The sequence below is a fragment of the Anomaloglossus baeobatrachus genome, chromosome 10 (assembly GCF_048569485.1).
Source record: "Anomaloglossus baeobatrachus isolate aAnoBae1 chromosome 10, aAnoBae1.hap1, whole genome shotgun sequence".
Lineage (NCBI taxonomy): Eukaryota > Metazoa > Chordata > Amphibia > Anura > Aromobatidae > Anomaloglossus > Anomaloglossus baeobatrachus.
Window position 1 is genome coordinate 67,516,920 of NC_134362.1, and position 18,582 is coordinate 67,535,501.

At 49.4% G+C, this 18,582-nt stretch overlaps 1 protein-coding gene across 2 annotated transcripts in view; it reads right to left on the reverse strand.

The window, feature by feature from the left end:
- The window catches only part of SIGIRR (single Ig and TIR domain containing), a 55,129-nt gene that overhangs the window by 12,186 nt on the left and 24,361 nt on the right, over nt 1-18,582 (reverse strand). For both annotated transcript variants that reach the window (XM_075326387.1, XM_075326385.1), the window contains exons 5-6: nt 8,869-9,009; nt 4,324-4,467 (exon numbers count right to left, since the gene is read on the reverse strand). In XM_075326387.1, the coding sequence (XP_075182502.1) occupies nt 4,324-4,467; nt 8,869-9,009 (285 nt within the window). The remainder of the gene's footprint in view (nt 1-4,323; nt 4,468-8,868; nt 9,010-18,582) is intronic.

Here is an 18,582-nt window from a genome sequence, read left to right on the forward strand (position 1 = left end):
CGTCGCCCCAGACTGGCCGAGGAGGTCGTGGTATCCGGATCTGTGGCATCTCACGGTCGGCCAACCGTGGGCGCTACCAGACCGGCCAGGCTTACTGTCACAAGGGCCGTTTTTCCATCTGAATTCTACGGCCCTGAACCTGACTGTGTGGCCATTGAGTCCTGGATACTAGCATCTTCAGGATTATCTCAAGGGGTCGTGGCCACCATGAGACAGGCTAGGAAGCCCACGTCTGCTAAGATCTACCACAGAACGTGGAAGATTTTCTTATCCTGGTGCTCGGCACAGGGAGTGTCCCCCTGGCCATTTGCATTGCCTACTTTTCTTTCCTTCCTGCAATCTGGTTTGGAAAAAGGCTTATCGCTCGGCTCCCTTAAAGGGCAAGTCTCAGCGCTATCGGTATTTTTTCAAAAGCGTCTAGCACGACTTCCTCAGGTACGCACGTTCCTGCAGGGGGTTTGTCCCATCGTCCCTCCGTACAAACGGCCGTTAGATCCATGGGATCTGAACAGGGTACTAGTTGCTCTCCAGAAGCCGCCCTTCGAGCCTCTGAGGGACGTTTCACTTTCTCGACTCTCACAGAAAGTGGCCTTTCTGGTAGCGGTCACGTCTCTTCGGAGGGTATCCGAGCTGGCAGTGCTGTCATCCAAAGCTCCCTTCCTGGTTTTTCACCAGGACAAGGTAGTGCTGCGCCCGATTCAGGAGTTTCTCCCTAAGGTGGTATCCTCTTTTCATCTCAATCAGGATATCTCCTTACCTTCCTTTTGTCCTCATCCAGTTCATCGGTATGAAAAGGATTTGCATTTGTTGGATCTCGTGAGAGCACTCAGAATCTACATTTCCCGCACGGCGCCCCTGCGCCGCTCGGATGCACTCTTTGTCCTTGTCGCTGGTAAGCGCAAAGGATCGCAGGCTTCCAAATCCACCCTGGCTCGATGGATCAAGGAACCAATTCTTGAAGCCTACCGTTCTGCTGGGCTTCCGGTTCCATCAGGGCTGAAGGCCCATTCTACCAGAGCCGTGGGTGCGTCCTGGGCATTACGACACCAGGCTACGGCTCAACAGGTGTGCCAGGCAGCTACCTGGTCGAGTCTGCACACTTTCACCAAACATTATCAGGTGCATACCTACGCTTCGGCGGACGCCAGCCTAGGTAGAAGAGTCCTGCAGGCGGCGGTTGCCTCCTCGTAGGGGAGGGCTGTTTTGCAGCTCTAACTTGAGGTATTAATTTACCCACCCAGGGACTGCTTTTGGACGTCCCAATCGTCTGGGTCTCCCAATGGAGCGCCGAAGAAGAAGGGAATTTTGTTACTTACTGTAAATTCCTTTTCTTCTAGCTCCAATTGGGAGACCCAGCACCCGCCCTGTTTCCTTCGGGATTTTTGGTTTTTTCGGGTACACATGTTGTTCATGTTGAACTGTTTCAGTTCTCCGATGTTACTTCGGATTGAATTTGTTTAAACCAGTTATTGGCTTTCCTCCTTCTTGCTTTAGCACTAAAACTGAGCAGCCCGTGATCCCACGGGGGGTGTATAGCCAGAAGGGGAGGGGCCTTACACTTTTTAGTGTAATGCTTTGTGTGGCCTCCGGAGGCAGTAGCTATACACCCAATCGTCTGGGTCTCCCAATTGGAGCTAGAAGAAAAGGAATTTACGGTAAGTAACAAAATTCCCTTCTTTCTAGATTGATTTTATATTGAGAAATAACGTTTCTCTCAAATACCTTATGTTGGCAATAGTACCTGTGAGAGGCGCTGTTGCAGACCGCTGTTCCCCGCTCCGTGACCCCCGGGCTTTGTGACCTCGGGGATCCGGTGACGTCACGTCAAGTTCCAGACACGTGACATCCCAGCGGCCGGCCCCAGTCTTCCTGAGTCACTGGGCTGTGGGCGGTATTTTACCGCTTGTCACAGCACAGCGCGTCTCCTGCTTGCAGCGCTCTGCTGTGAGGGAGGAGGGAGCAGATGGGCTGTGCCGAGTAGTGAAACACCACCCACAGCCCTTCACTCACGGACACTGCGGCCGGCCGCGGTGTCAGGAACTTGACGTGACGTCACCGGATCCCCGAGGTCACGGAGGCCGGTGATCACGGAGCGGGGAACAGCGGTCTGCAATAGCACCTCTCACAGGCACTATTGCCAACATAAGGTATTTGAGAGAAACATTGTTTCTCAATATAATATCGATCTAGTCAATAAAAAATATGGGTGAACCACCCCTTTAATACAGTGGCATCCTGTGAAAAGAAACAAAACAAAAAATTACCTGGGCATTGTGCTCTCTTGGTATTCTAAACAGCTGCAAATAAAAATTGCCAAATTTCACCCAACCAATTAGTCATACAACATGCAGATAGAAGTATCACATAGCATCCTGGTAAACGGTTTATACAGTGTCCAGGTACATAGTTTTATGGGTTAATGCCAAAATCCTGGGTGGTCTAGGGTAGGGAAAGGGTAATAACATTTTTTGGTGATCTAGAGGAAAGAAGAAGTTAATATGAGAATGTCTCGCAAGCAAACAGCAAAAGGAAGGGAAAACTTGCGTCTATGGACAGGGGAGATGGTGACTCCTGACCAAACCTGCCGCTGGGCCCTGGCTTCCCTCACCGCCCTAGATAGGTTCCGCACCTATGCGCCGAGCCGGATACCTGACCCTAAGATGACCTTGATCTGGGCCCTAGGTAAGGAGCAGATGGGATGAGCTCTTCAGCAACCCCACTAGGTGCTAAGGACATACAGGGATAAGGATAATATCCTTTTTTTCTGGAAATTTTAAGATAGAAATAATATTGGACAAATGCTTTAAAGTATAAATTTAGCATTAAAAAGTCACGGTCATTTTAATCTTTCCTTCATAAATCATTTGTATGCATGAAAGTAATAAACTTAAAAATACATAATTATTATAGAAATCCTCCTTGACGGATTTTTCTTTCTCAATTCACAAATAAAATCTGGCTTCAGTGAATACAGGCGTTCCCATTACAGAGATAGGAGATGACAGTTGGTGCTCATAAAGTTCTATGGAGGAGGTAGAGGCAGACACAAACATTCTGCTGCAAGTTCTCCTGAAATTACATTTACAGGTCTCCATAGATCTTTATGAGCGCCGTCATGTCAGGAAAACGTGCAGTAGAATGTGTGTGTCTGCCTCTGGCTCCTCATTCCTTCCTCTCTCCATAGAGCTTCATGAGCACCGTTGCTTCAAGGAAACTTGCAGTAGAATGTGTGTGTCTGCCTCTGGCTCCTCATTCCTTCCTCTCTCCATAGAACTTGATGAGCGCCGTCACGTCAGGAAAACTTGCAGTAGAATGTGTGTGTCTGCCTCTGGCTCCTCATTCCTCCATCTCTCCATAGAACTTTATGAGCGCCGTCACGTCAGGAAAACTTGCAGTAGAATGTGTGTGTCTGCCTCTGGCTCCTCATTCCTTCCTCTCTCCATAGAACTTTATGAGCGCCGTCACGTCAGGAAAACTTGCAGTAGAATGTGTGTGTCTGCCTCTAGCTCCTCCTTCCTCTCTCCATAGAACTTTATGAGCGCCGTCACGTCAGGAAAACTTGCAGTAGAATGTGTGTGTCTGCCTCTGGCTCCTCATTCCTTCCTCTCTCCATAGAACTTTATGAGCGCCGTCACGTCAGGAAAACTTGCAGTAGAATGTGTGTGTCTGCCTCTAGCTCCTCCTTCCTCTCTCCATAGAACTTTATGAGCGCCGTCACGTCAGGAAAACTTGCAGTAGAATGTGTGTGTCTGCCTCTAGCTCCTCCTTCCTCTCTCCATAGAACTTTATGAGTGCCGTTCACGTCAGGAAAACTTGCAGTAGAATGTGTGTGTCTGCCTCTAGCTCCTCCTTCCTTCCTCTTTCCATAGAACTTTATAACCGTCATCATGTCAGGAAAACTTGCAGTAGAATGTGTGTGTCTGCCTCTAGCTTCTCCTTCCTCTCTCCATAAAACTTTCTGAGCACCGTCACGTCAGGAAAACGTGCAGTAGAATGTGTGTGTCTGCCTCTGGTTTCTCCTTCCTCCATAGAACTTTATGAGCACCAAATGACATCTCCTATTTTATTAATAAAGACAGATTTTTATAACTGAATTGAGAGTTAAAGATCAGTTGTGGCAGAGAAAAAAAGCAGACGATATGTGACAAAGTTGCTTATTTTCATGTGTACTACTGATTTATGAAAAAATAAAATAATAAAACAGTGTTAGACCCTAATGCTACTACCCAAACTCATCAGTACAGAGAATCTGGTGAGCTGGTTGCATGGACCTTAGCTGAATCCAGCCACTCTGTATTGCAGTGTTGTGTGTAGTGACATTACCTGTGCTGGGCAGGAGACTCTGCTCGTCCAGGTGTAGCTTGTACCCGTACCGGTTCTCCAATTGCGGCTTCAGAATGAAATTGGTGAACTTCGTGTCGATATTTGAAGGACAAAAAGAGACGTATGCATCAAAGAGGCGGCCATCTGTGGAAAACAATGGGAGTTAAAAAGACTAAATACACATTATTGGTAATCCGAGCCACTTTTAGTGTGAGCTATTCTGCAATCCCTTGTCCTGAACAGCTTTTTGAACCTCGTGAATATTGAGCTTTTTTTCCTTTGTTATTTTTTGTCGCATTTTGAAAGTCATAAACTTTAATTTTTACTCCAAAGTAGCCATACCAGGGCTTGTTATTTTGTGGGATCAGTTGTATTTTTCAATGCCACACTTTTGAGGAACATATAACTGTTTGAATAAAGGAATTTTCTTGTAAGATGGATACATGTGCAAATTGCTTATAAAAATTTGCATAGTTTTCCCCAAATATTTAATTCTTTAGCTTAGTGTTTACTTTCTTATTGGGAAGAGGACTGGCCACTGCTGCTGTTTAGCACCAATGGTCAAACTTCGAACATGAGCAGCACTTACAAGCTCACTATGGAAAAGCTTGTAAGTGCTGCTCTGAAGTAATCCAGGATCGCTGAAGGACGATGCTAGTATGCGTTCCAGGCCAATTCCAATTCCACTATATTTCCAATTCTTCAGAGGCAAAACTGTGTCATATAGCTGTAATAGGTGGGCAATGTCCCAATGCTGTAAATGTACTATGTCTTTTGCATTTATTGTTGTATATTCTAAATACCTGTATGGATATATGTGTTTTAGAATAGAATACCCTTAGGATGTAGCAGTCCTAGAATTGTTCAACAGGTTACCAAAGGTTGTGTCCAGGAGTCGGTTTAACCGGTGGCAGAGAGCATTTGGAAGAGGTGTTAGATAAGATAGGGTTAAAGTGGTAAGGGAGGAATGACAGATGGCAGGGCGGATGGTTGGGAAAGGGAGCTCCAGAGGCAGTCGTTGATGGTGGAAGAAGTGGGTTTGAAGTGAGAAGACGTGGTCTCGGTGTGTGAGGGCCAGGTAACCTCTGGAGGTCCGGAGCCTATGGCTCACCCTGGCAGGCTTAGAGAGTCGTCCTGCTAAAGAGGTTTCGGGGCCTAAAAGCGGATGAAGGTGTGTGGTATTAGGGGGAAGAAAGCACAGACCCCAGTGTATTGAGGATGCGGTCCAAGATAGCGGGGGACAGCACGAAGAGTAATACCCCAGAGAGAGAGCAAGGAAGGAATGTATCTCATAACGTGTGAAGAAAAAAAGTAAACAAGCATTCCCCATCGTGCTCCATCCCCCATGCTGCGCATTCCCCATCGTGCTCCATCCCCCATGCTGCGCATTCCCCATCGTGCTCCATCCCCCATGCTGCGCACTCCCAAACGTGCTCCATCCCCCATGCTGCGCACTCCCCATCGTGCTCCATCCCCCATGCTGCGCATTCCCCATCGTGCTCCATCCCCTATGCTGCGCACTCCCTATCGTGCTCCATCCGCCATGCTGCGCACTCCCCATTGTGCTCCATCCTCCATGCTGCGCACTCCCCATCATGCTCCATCCCTCATGCTGCGCATTCCCCATCGTGCTCCATCCCTCATGCTGCGCATTTCCCATCGTGCTCCATCACCCATGCTGCGCACTCCCAAACGTGCTCCATCCCCATGCTGCGCAGTCCCCATTGTGCTCCATCCCCCATGCTGCGCACTCCCCATCGTGCTCCATCCCCCATGCTGTGCATTCCCCATCGTGCTCCATCCCCCATGCTGCGCACTCCCAAATGTGCTCCATCCCCCATGCTGCGCACTCCCAAACGTGCTCCATCCCCCATGCTTCGCACTCCCCATCGTGCTCCATCCCCCATGCTGCGCACTCCCCATCGTGCTCCATCCCCCATGCTGCGCATTCCCCATCGTGCTCCATCCCCTATGCTGTGCACCCCCCATCGTGCTCCATTCCCCATGCTGCGCACTCCCCATCGTGCTCCATCTCCCATGCTTTGCACCCCCCATCGTGCTCCATCCCCCATGCTGTGCACCCCCCACCTTGCTCCACAGTCACACATCAGACAGTATACACGCACACATCTGATCGCATACACTCACACCCCACTTCTGCCTGTGCCCTCTGGTGGGCGGTCCCAGCAGCTGTGCTGCACGCAGTGCTCCTCTGCCTTCTGCCGACATGCACACATCCTATCGCATACACGCACACATCCTATCGCATACACGCACACATCCTATTGCATACACGCACACACACTGACGATATCGCACATACGCGCTCACACACAACATCCGGAGATACCACATACTTCTGGCCATGTGATCCTCCGGCAGGTCCTGGAAGGTCACTGCACGCACAGGATCGCCACCGAGAAGCAAGCGATATCACGGGATGTTGTGAGTGTATGGATGCGATCTGATGTGTGTGTGAGGTGTGTGTGAGAGTGAGTGTGATCTGTTGTGTGTGTGTGTGTCTGTTCTTATGTGTGTGCGTGTGTGTGTGTTCCGCTGCTGCAGGACCTTGATGCGCTCACCTGGGAGCCGGTGTACGCTGGTAACCATGCAACACAATATTACATGGTTACCAGCGTACCCCGCCCCCCACTCGCACGGGAGCCCACACCAGCGTACACCGGCATACGCTGATGTGGGCTCCCGGGGGTACAGCACTCACCTGGGAGTCGGGGCTCCGTGTCATTTCGGGGAATGCGTGCAGGGGGCGGGGCCAGAGCGTGCGTGCAATGCGTGAGGGGGGCGGGGCGTAGCCAAGTTGCTAATGCGTGCAGGGGGCCGGGGCGAGAGGCCAATCCGTGTGGGGGGCGGAGCCTGGGCGAGCGGCCAATCCGTGCGGGGGGCGGAGCCGAGGTGAGGCGAACGGCCAATCCGTGCGGGGGGGCGGAGCCGAGGCGAGCGGCCAATCCGCTGTTTGTCACCGTAAGGACACAATTTTGGAGCAAGACAGACAGACAGAATAAGGCAATTATATATATATATATATATATATAGATGCAAAATAATATCTGTGATAATTGAACAGTTTAGGTTACAGATGTGGAAATATCAGTGCCATGTGTAATGGGTAAGAGCTCTTTTTAGTATCTAATCCAGCCACCTTCTCATTTAAGGAACAATAAGCATTATGTGCTCTGTCTTTATCGACAACTTAAATGTAATCTGTTACTAAGTTTTTGCCACCTAATCATTATGTAGAGATAGAGACCCTGATTTCACAGATGTTTCAGTTACTGGGCTACTTGCTGTAGTTTTGGTAAAAAACCACTGTTTAATCAGTAGATTATAACTAGAAGGCTAGTACTCTTGCCTTCATATTCATGAGGTCTGTATAACCGCTCCCCCATCACTGATTGGCAGCTTTCTGCCTATGCAGAGTGTACACAGAGAGCTACAAATCAGTGGTGTGGATGGGTTATACAAGGCTCACCATTCAAAGAATTGCTAGATCTGTAGCAGAGAAATTTTAGCAAAACTACATCAAGCAGCCCAGTAAGTGATTTATTGCTGGAATCAGGATCCTTGCCCCTGCATCATGCTGCTTTCAAATAAGGTAGCAAGAACCAATAGACAAATTCCCTTTGAAGGCCTTTAAAGGGAACTCGTCACCAGGTTTTCTCCATATAAAGCACGTCCGCCCCCCTTTATGCCCTTTATATAGCATTCTAGAATGCTATAAGTCCCAAGGCCGATCTGCATAACGTAAAAAAGAGCTTTTATTATACACACCTACCGGGCGCTGCGGTCTGATGGGCATTGCTGGTCTTGATCCAGCGCCTCCTTTCTTCTTGCTACTTGTGGATGACGTCATCCACACAGAGTCTTCCATTGCGCTCCTGCACACTTCTCTCTGCTCTGCTGAGGACAGCGCAAAGTATTATAGTGTGCATGCGTGGGCATTCCTTGGCCATTCCCTGCACCTGCGCATTACTGTACTGTGTTCTCTCCTCAGCAGGCCAGAGAGAAGTGCGCAGGAGCACAATGGAGGCCTCTGAGTGGATGACATAAGACGCATCCTCAACACAAAGCAAGAAGGATGAAGGCGCCAGATCAAGACCAGTGACACCCATTGGACTCTTTAAGAAACGATGCAAATCGGCTGGGAGACATATATACAGTATTCTAGAATGCTGTATATAAGAGCATAATGGTTGTGGCCACACTTTATATGGGGAAATCCTTGTGACAGGTTCCCTTTAAGTAATATGTATGGAAAACTGCATAAAAAAATGAACTCCCTGATTTACTTTTATTGGTCATATCAGAAACATTCCCTTTACATGTAAGAGCAATAATAAACTGTTTGCATGCTGCGGTTTATGGCGGACTGCAGTCCATCAATGCACTTTAGACTGAGATCCAAACTAATTATGGAATTTCACCAAAACAGTCCTGTAACCAATGTTCAATAATTAAATCTGGCAGAACCTTATTATATACAGTACTAGCACAGAAACTAATTTCCATCACTATTTTGACACCTACCGTTTATTTCTGGGTCTCCGTATTTGTCTCGGTACCAAAGATTAACGTTCAGACGACACTTGATGTAAAGAATGATACTGATGACTAAAACTGCAAACGCACATAGGGCGAAGGCCACTGCGGCTATGTGCCCGGCTTTTTCTGCAGACACAAACAATAGCAAATAAATACTCAGAATGTATTAGGTCAATACAAATCCAACAGCAGAAAATCATATATCATGATTAGTGATGAGCGAGCATGCTTGTCACTACTCGGTACTCGCACGAGTATCACTGTACTCGGGCTGCTCGGCGGGGACCGAGTAATCTCGCGATACTCGTGCTTTACTCGTGGTCTTCATTTCTGCATGTTGGCGCTCTTTTGAGAGCCAGCCCTCATGCAGGGATTGGCTGGCAGACCACTGCAATGCCACAGCCCTGTTAGTTGTGGAATTGCAGTGATTGGCCGGCCTGCACAGCGTGACCGAGCCTTTATATCGGCCGGCGCGCTGTGCTCTGCTCACAGCTATTCTGACAGTGAGTGTAGGGAGAGTGTCGCTGATTCAGGGAAAGCTTTGCGGCCCTTTATAGCTTTTTCAGTTGCAGGGCTGCAAACAGTGTGACCAAAAGTCCTTCTCAGGACTATTCTAGTTGTATACAGGCAGGCAGGGTATAGCCAGGTCGGCGTACAGTAGCAGAGTCCTTCTCAGGACTATTGTTGCTATATACAGGCAGGGTATAGCCAGGTCGGAATACAGGCTAGTGACCAGAAGAGTCCTTGTCAGGACTATTGTAGCAGTATACAGGCAGGCAGGCAGGCAGGGTAGTGGTGACCGTATACCAGCCTTCATATCTGGGGCTGGTGTACACAGTGTAAAACAGTCCAGATAGTGTCTGACTTGTCTGTACTGTAATTGTCGCTCCCCAAAAAAACCTGTTAGGTTATTATTGCGTCCGTGCTTGGTTTTTAAAACCGCACGTGTGTGCCTGTTGGTGGCAGCGTACAGGTGCACTGGTGTGCGTTTTTACCAAACTATTATATAACGCACAAGTGTAGTGTATAATACACGTCAGTCAGCAGTGGCTGATAGTGTCAGAGTTCTTAATTTTTGCTCCTAAAACCTGTGTTAGGTTATTATTGCGTCCGTGCTTGGTTTTTAAAACCGCACGTGTGTGCCTGTTGGTGGCAGCGTACAGGTGCACTGGTGTGCGTTTTTACCAAACTATTATATAACGCACAAGTGTAGTGTATAATACACGTCAGTCAGCAGTGGCTGATAGTGTCAGAGTTCTTAATTTTTGCTCCTAAAACCTGTGTTAGGTTATTATTGCGTCCGTGCTTGGTTTTTAAAACCGCACGTGTGTGCCTGTTGGTGGCAGCGTACAGGTGCACTGGTGTGCGTTTTTACCAAACTATTATATAACGCACAAGTGTAGTGTATAATACACGTCAGTCAGCAGTGGCTGATAGTGTCAGAGTTCTTAATTTTTGCTCCTAAAACCTGTGTTAGGTTATTATTGCGTCCGTGCTTGGTTTTTAAAACCGCACGTGTGTGCCTGTTGGTGGCAGCGTACAGGTGCACTGGTGTGCGTTTTTACCAAACTATTATATAACGCACAAGTGTAGTGTATAATAAACGTCAGTCAGCAGTGGCTGATAGTGTCAGAGTTCTTAATTTTTGCTCCTAAAACCTGTGTTAGGTTCTTAGTGCGTCCGTGCTTGCATTTAAAAACCGCACGTGTGTGCCTGTCGGTGGCAGCGTACAGGTGCACTTGTGTGCAATTTCCAGAAACTTTGATATAACGCACAAGTAGTGAATATACACGTCAGCAGTGCACAGCATTGCAAAATGCGCAAGGGCATTGGCAAGGAACAAGGAAGTGGACGTGATGGTGGTGCAGGCAGAGGCCGAGGTCGTGGGCAAGCTCTAATTTCGCCACAACAAAGGGCCACATCTAGTCGCTCGCACGTCCTGTCCCAAATTCTTGGGGACCGCAGCAGTACACCGCTCTTGAACCAAGACCAGTGTCAACAGGTTGTTAGTTGGATAGCGGATAATGCTTCCAGTCAGATTGGCACCACCACAAACACTCTGTCTTCCACACGGTCAAGTGTCAGTAGCCGTGATACTGCACCGCACATTTCTGAACCTGATCCTCCTTCCTACCACCAGGCTGAGTACACGTCCTCCTCGGACATTAATGATCCCACACTTGGACACTCGGAAGAGCTGTTCACGTTTCCATTCACACATTCTGGCCTCTCGCCAGCTCATATTGAAGTGGGTCATGAGGAGATCGTCTGTACAGATGGCCAAATATTTGAGCAGCCACGTTCTCACGAAGTTGGCAACGTGTCTCAACAAGTGGTGGACGATGATGAGACACAATTGTCAGCAAGTCAGGAGGAGGAGCAGGGTGCGGAAGAGGAAGACGACGTGGTGGATGATCCAGTAACTGACCCAACCTGGCAGGAGGATATGCAGAGCGAGGACAGCAGTGCACAGGGGGAGGGAGGCGTAGCATCACAACAGGCAGTAAGAAGCAGGGTGGTGGCCCCAGGCAGAAGTCAGGCAACCGTTCCCCGGAACAACACGACGACACAAGGTGCCTGTACAAATGTTAGGTCTTCACGAGTCTGGCAGTTTTTTAAGTTGGATCCAGATGATTCAAAAAAGGCCATTTGCAACACCTGCCGTGCCAGCATCAGCAGGGGTACCAAAACTAGCAGCCTGACCACCACCAGCATGATCAGGCACATGTCAGCCAAGCACCCGACTTTGTGGGAAGTACAACAGAGTCGAGGAGCAGTGCTTGCTGATGTCACTGCTACGTCTTCGCTGGTTGTGCATGCGAGCCAATCCTCTGTCCATGCTGCCTGCGAACAAGCCTCCTCCACTCCTGCACCTGCAGTTGCCTACGCAGAAAGAACACCATCATCAAGCACGTCCTTGTCCCAGCGCAGCGTTCAGTTATCCATTCAGCAAACCTTTGAACGCAGGCGCAAATACACTGCCAACACCCCACATGCCACAGTTCTAAATGCTAACATTTCGCGACTGCTTGCGCTGGAAATGTTGCCTTTTAGGCTGGTGGAGACAGAAGCATTCCGTGACCTGATGGCGGCAGCTGTCCCACGTTACTCGGTCCCCAGCCGCCACTATTTCTCCCGGTGTGCCGTCCCCGCGTTGCATAACCACGTGTCACAAAACATCACACGTGCCCTGAACAACGCTGTTTCACCCAAGGTCCACCTAACCACAGACACGTGGACAAGTGCTTGTGGGCAAGGCCGCTACATCTCGTTGACGGCACACTGGGTTAATATTGTGGAAGCTGGGACCCAGTCTGAGCGAGGGACGGAACACGTCCTTCCCACACCAAGGTTTGCAGGCCCTACCTCAGTCAGTGTTTCACCCACACTCTACAGCTCCGGAATGTCATGCTCTTCAGCCTCCTCCTCCTCCTGCGCATCCTCATCCACTGTGCCCTCCACACCAGTCACAAGCTGGAAGCACTGCAGCACTGCCTCGGCGAAGCGGCAACAGGCTGTGCTGAAGCTAATCTGCATAGGTGACAAACCCCACAATGCAGAAGAGCTGTGGACAGCTCTGAAACAGCAGGCAGATCACTGGCTCACACCTCTGAACCTAAAGCCAGGAAAGGTCGTTTGTGACAATGGCCGGAACCTGGTGGCGGCTTTGAGGCGAGGCCAGCTGACACATGTTCCATGCGTGGCCCATGTGCTCAACCTCGTGGTTCAGCGGTTTATAAAGTCATACCCAGAGCTGTCTGATCTGCTGGTAAAAGTTCGCCGCCTGTCTGCACATTTTCGAAAGTCACCTACTGCTTCAGCCGGCCTTGCCGGCTTTCAGCGCCGTTTGCATCTTCCGGCTCACAGACTGATGTGTGATGTCCCCACGCGTTGGAATTCAACTCTGCACATGTTGGTCAGGATATGTGAGCAGAAGAGGGCAGTTGTTGAGTACCTGCATCACCTAAGCCGTCGGGAAATGGGTCAAACTCCACACATAACACCTGAGGAGTGGAGATGGATGTCAGACCTATGTACCATCCTCCAAAACTTTGAGGACTCCACCAAGATGGTGAGTGGTGATGACGCCATTATTAGCGTCACCATACCGCTACTCTGCCTTCTAAAACGGTCCCTGCTGAAAAACAAACATGATGCATTGCAGGCGGAGCGCGATGAGTTGCAGCAAGAAACAGTAGTGGGTGTGGGTGATAACACACAGCCCAGCCTCGTCTCATCACAACGTGCAGTGGAGGACTATGACGAGGAGGAGGATGAAGACATGGAGCAACTCTCCGGCCAAATTGAGGATATGACATGCACACCAGTCATATCCTCGATTCAGCGTGGCTGGCCAGAGGACAGGGTAGATGAGGAGGAGGAGGAGGAGGAGGAGGAGGAGGAGGACAGCATGTTCAGTCATCTTGTTGGTCAGGCTACTGAAGTCCTGGCTGTTAAGAGTCTGGCGCACATGGCTGACTTTATGGTAAGCTGCCTGTCTCGTGACCCTCGCGTTAAGAACATCTTGGCCGACAATCATTACAGGTTGGTAACACTGTTAGACCCACGCTACAAGGAGAACTTTTTGTCTCTTATTCCCGTGGAGGAGAGGTCAACCAAAATGCAGCAGTTTCGGAAGGCCATACTCACGGAAGTAGGCAAAGCATTCCCCTCACAAAACGCTAGCGGCATAGGTCAGGAATCAGTGGACAACCGAGGCGTACAGCCGAGAGAGGCACAAGTCCAATCCGCCAGAGGTAGGGGAACAGTCTTTAAGATGTGGGACAGTTTTCTCAGCCCCTCACGTACCACAGCCCCTGAGGTGCGGGGTAGTGCCACAAGAAATCCTAAGTTTGCCCAGATGCTGAAGGAGTACCTTGCAGATCGAACAACTGTACTCCGACATTCCTCTGTGCCTTACAATTATTGGGTATCCAAGCTGGACACGTGGCATGAATTGGCTCTCTACGCCTTGGAAGTCCTGGCCTGCCCTGCTGCTAGCGTTTTGTCAGAGCGTGTTTTTAGTGCCGCAGGTGGAATCATTACAGATAAACGCACCCGCCTGTCAACTGAAAATGCTGACAGGCTGACTCTGATAAAGATGAACAAGGGTTGGATTGGGCCAGACTTCACCACACCACCAGCAAATGAGAGCGGAATTTAAAGTTTGCCATGTACCTCCACTCACCCATGGGTACACTTCTCGACTTTGGATAATCGCTGGACTGCTCCTCCTTCTCCTCATGCGCCATCATGATGACCGTTACAATAGTTAGGTCTTTGTTTCAGGTATACCCCCAGTGGTAAATTTTTTCGCCCATTCTTTGCAGAATGGACATTACAACGACAGGAGACCCGCTCCTTTGCAATGGGAACAATGTTTTGAGGCCCTCATGCACGTCTCTACCCAGGGACAATGTGGAGCCTCCCAATTTTTGGCTGCCCTGGCAAAGGGCTATACTGAAATACACCCACTTCCTTAAAATGGACACTTAATGTTTTGAGGCCCTCATGCACGTCTCTACCCAGGGACAACGTGGAGCCTCCCAATTTTTGGCTGCCCTGCCTAAGGGCTATACTGAAATACACCCACTTCCTTAAAATGGACACTTAATGTTTTGAGGCCATCATGCACGTCTCTACCCAGGGACAACGTGGAGCCTCCCAATTTTTGGCTGCCCTGGCAAAGGGCTATACTGAAATAGACCCACTTCCTTACAATGGGCACTTCAGGTTTACAGGCCATAATGCACGGCTCTATCCAGGGACAATGTGGAGCCTCCCAATTTTTGGCTGCCCTGGCAAAGGGCTATACTGAAATAGACCCACTTCCTTAAAATGGACACTTAATGTTTTGAGGCCCTCATGCACGTCTCTACCCAGGGACAATGTGGAGCCTCCCAATTTTTGGCTGCCCTGCCTAAGGGCTATACTGAAATACACCCACTTCCTTAAAATGGACACTTAATGTTTTGAGGCCATCATGCACGTCTCTACCCAGGGACAATGTGGAGCCTCCCAATTTTTGGCTGCCCTGGCAAAGGGCTATACTGAAATACACCCACTTCCTTAAAATGGACACTTAATGTTTTGAGGCCCTCATGCACGTCTCTACCCAGGGACAATGTGGAGCCTCCCAATTTTTGGCTGCCCTGCCTAAGGGCTATACTGAAATACACCCACTTCCTTAAAATGGACACTTAATGTTTTGAGGCCATCATGCACGTCTCTACCCAGGGACAACGTGGAGCCTCCCAATTTTTGGCTGCCCTGGCAAAGGGCTATACTGAAATAGACCCACTTCCTTACAATGGGCACTTCAGGTTTAAAGGCCATCATGCACGTCTCTATCCAGGGACAATGTGGAGCCTCCCAATTTTTGGCTGCCCTGCCTAAGGGCTATACTATAATACACCCACTTCCTGACAATGGACACTTAATGTTTTGAGGCCCTCATGCACGTCTGTATGCAGGGGCATTGGTGAACCTCACAATTTTGGACTGCCCTGGCAAAGGAAAATACTACAAAGACTCACTTCCTCAAAATGGGCACATTAGACTCAAGAGGCCTTCATGTACGTCTCTTCTCAGGGACATCGGAGTGCCACACAATGTTTTCACGTAAAATCTTTCATGTATTAATCTCAAAAAGTAACATACACCAGATCTATCTCACTATTGGGTATGTGCCCTTAACATTTCCGCCATGAAAAATCATTTTGGGGTCATTTTGGAAGGTTTTCTGGTGAGTCCGTAAAAATGGCGTAAAACGCGGACAAAATTGTTCACAGCTGTGACTTTTGAGTGATAAATGCTTCAAGGGGTCTTCCCCATGCTGTTGCCATGTCATTTGAGCACTCTTCTGAGACTTTTGTGCCATTTTTAGGGTTTCTCCATGCTGCCGGGAGGTCATTTCACAAAAATACTCGGGTCTCCCATAGGATAACATTGGGCTCGTTGCTCGGGCCGAGTACACGAGTATCTTGGGAGGCTCGGCCCGAGCTTCGAGCACCCGAGCTTTTTAGTACTCGCTCATCACTAATCATGATCTAAGATTATCTCAAAGCAGAGCTGCTCCACAGGGATATGATATGTGCCGTGCGATGGATCAGGATGGACCAGGGCACCTTCTTCCACGTGACATGTAGCGGTCACAGTTAGCATGTGGTCAGCTGACACCAAAGTCCTACAAAGTATTGATTCAGGACGGCTAAATATAAATGCACGTCATAATTTTAAAATTTATATTTTTAAAATAGTTAGAACCCATGTATCATTTCCTTTACATGCTATATATGTTATAGGAATTCTAGTCTAATATTTATAGCTGAATATTATAAGTAAATTCTCTGTACTCATTATTCTGTATCTACTGATGTATGAAGAGAGGGAGAGCAAGCTATATCCGCAGACTTTGTTTATCTAGGCTTCTCCTGACAAGATAATATGGCAGAATATGAAAGATTTATTCAAAGCCAAAGTGTGACGCCCTGGGCAAGCCAGGGGTCACAGGTCACAACACCACCACACCCCACACTCCAGGTAGGCACATCACAGCTAAACTACAAATCCTTGTTGCCTTCCTCCAGAGGCTGATGATTCACACCAGGGGGTGGGCCAGGCGGTTGGCTCCGCCCACCAAGGAGATCACAGTTCTGGAGGCGGGAGAAACCAGGCAGTTAGCTCAGGGAAGAGCTAGAGAGTAGCCCAGGCAGGGCAAGAGTGAAGTCTAGCTGAGGGCTAGAAAGGAGTAAACAAGTAGTAAAAGTGGAAAAGGAGGAAAGCAAGTGAGGTGACAAGAAGGAAGGAAAGCCTGAAGGGTCCAGCTTTGTGTAGGGCCAGAACAGCAAGGTCAGCGACGGCGGTGACTGTCTGGGGGGGAACGTTTGGAAGTTCCTGGAAGGACCCCGTTGGCTGTGTGCCCGGTGGTCTGGAGCAGTGTTCCGAAGGACAGTCAGCACCAGGGCAGGGGCCTCTCGGACCCCGGCAAGGCTAGGAGTCGCCAAATTTGCCGAATCCGTCAGCGAAGGGGACGTAGATCCCCCAGCAACCAAGTCCCGAGTGAAGGCAACAGCTCAACCTGAAGCAGAGAGACGCCGCCACCGCCAAGGCACCAGTTTCTCAGGGCCAGCGCCTGCGGGCAAAGTGTAGAGCTCCTCCGGCCCAGATTGTAGTCGGGAAGCGGGTAACCGGAGGGAATCCACCGCTACCACAAGTCAACCATAGGTGCAAGGAAGAGGGACATCACCGTCACCTACCGGGAGTGCAGGTGCAGCCGTCTGTGGGACCGTCCTACCAGCCGTTTGGTTTACCGTACAAACTGTGTCCGTGTCTCAGGCTGAGTGAGTACCACAGTGCCGCAAGGCACAGCGCTGCCCCCGCGTCCCTGCGCCCACCAGGCCCCGCACCTCACAAACCATCACCGGGCCCCGGGATCACCAACCCCTGCCCACGGAGGGGCAACACAACACCTGGCTGCTCCGCATCACCATCCCCGGGACCCCCGCATTGAGCAGCGGTGGTGAAATCACCACAACCGTGGGTGGCGTCACGAACTATAACAATCCCCGCACCCAACAAACCCCTTTCACTCACGGGCGAGGAGTGCCGCTCGAGAAACCCCCGGGATCCGGCCTACGGCTCGAGCCACCACTGAGCAGCGGCCGCCGGACCCGAGCAGAAGGGGGCGAGCGTAGTTTGCTGACACCCTCCTCCCCGCCCGCGACAAAAGTCCTATCTAAAATAGAATATTGTAGAAGTTCCTTATCTGGTGAGCTGGAAATTAAGAGATTTATGGCTAATGTGATACATTATTTTTTGCAGCTGTTTCCTTTGAATGTATTGCTATAAAAAAAACCTGACATAATCCTAGAAAGACAGACACTTATATTTTGTTCCTGGAAGGTGCTTTTGAGCTGTCTCCTAATATATGAGAATAAAGTCTTCAACTGGAGCAGATGTCTTTGGCTTCTATGATTGATAAATAAGAAATTCTCCTGTCAAGATATCACATAAAATCACAATAAAATACATTTAAACTTGTGGGTGTAACGGAGATAAAACGTGGAAAAGTTTACAGGGCATGAATACTTTTTCAAGGCATTGCAAGATCTCACTTCTATATCTGTTACTTAAGGCCTAAAGGGTGCTTTACATGCTGTGACATCACTAACGATATATCGTCGGGGTCACGGTATTTGTGACGCACATCCGGAGTCGTTAGCGACATCGCAGCGTGTGACACCTATGAGCGACCTTAAACGATCGCAAAAGAGGCAAAAATCGTTGGTCTGTGACACGTCGTTCATTTACCAAAAAATCGTTGTCTTGTCAGTTGCGAGGTTGTTTGTCGTTCCTGCGGCGTCACACATCGTTATGTGTGACACCACAGGAACGCGAACATCTCCTTACTTGCGTCCACCGGCAATGAGGAAGGAAGGAGGTGGGCGGCATGTTCCAGCGGCTCATCTCCGCCCCTCCTCTGCTATTGGGCGGCAGCTTAGTGACACCGCAGTGACGTCGCTATGACGCCGAACGCACCTCCCCCTTGAAGGAGGGATTGTTCGGCGGTCACAGCGACATCGCTGAAAAGGTATGTGCATGTGACGCTGCAATAGCGATAATGTTCGCTACGGCAGCGATTACCAAATGTCGCAAATGTCCTTATTAGTGAAGTCCTGATTCAAGCAGTATGTAAAA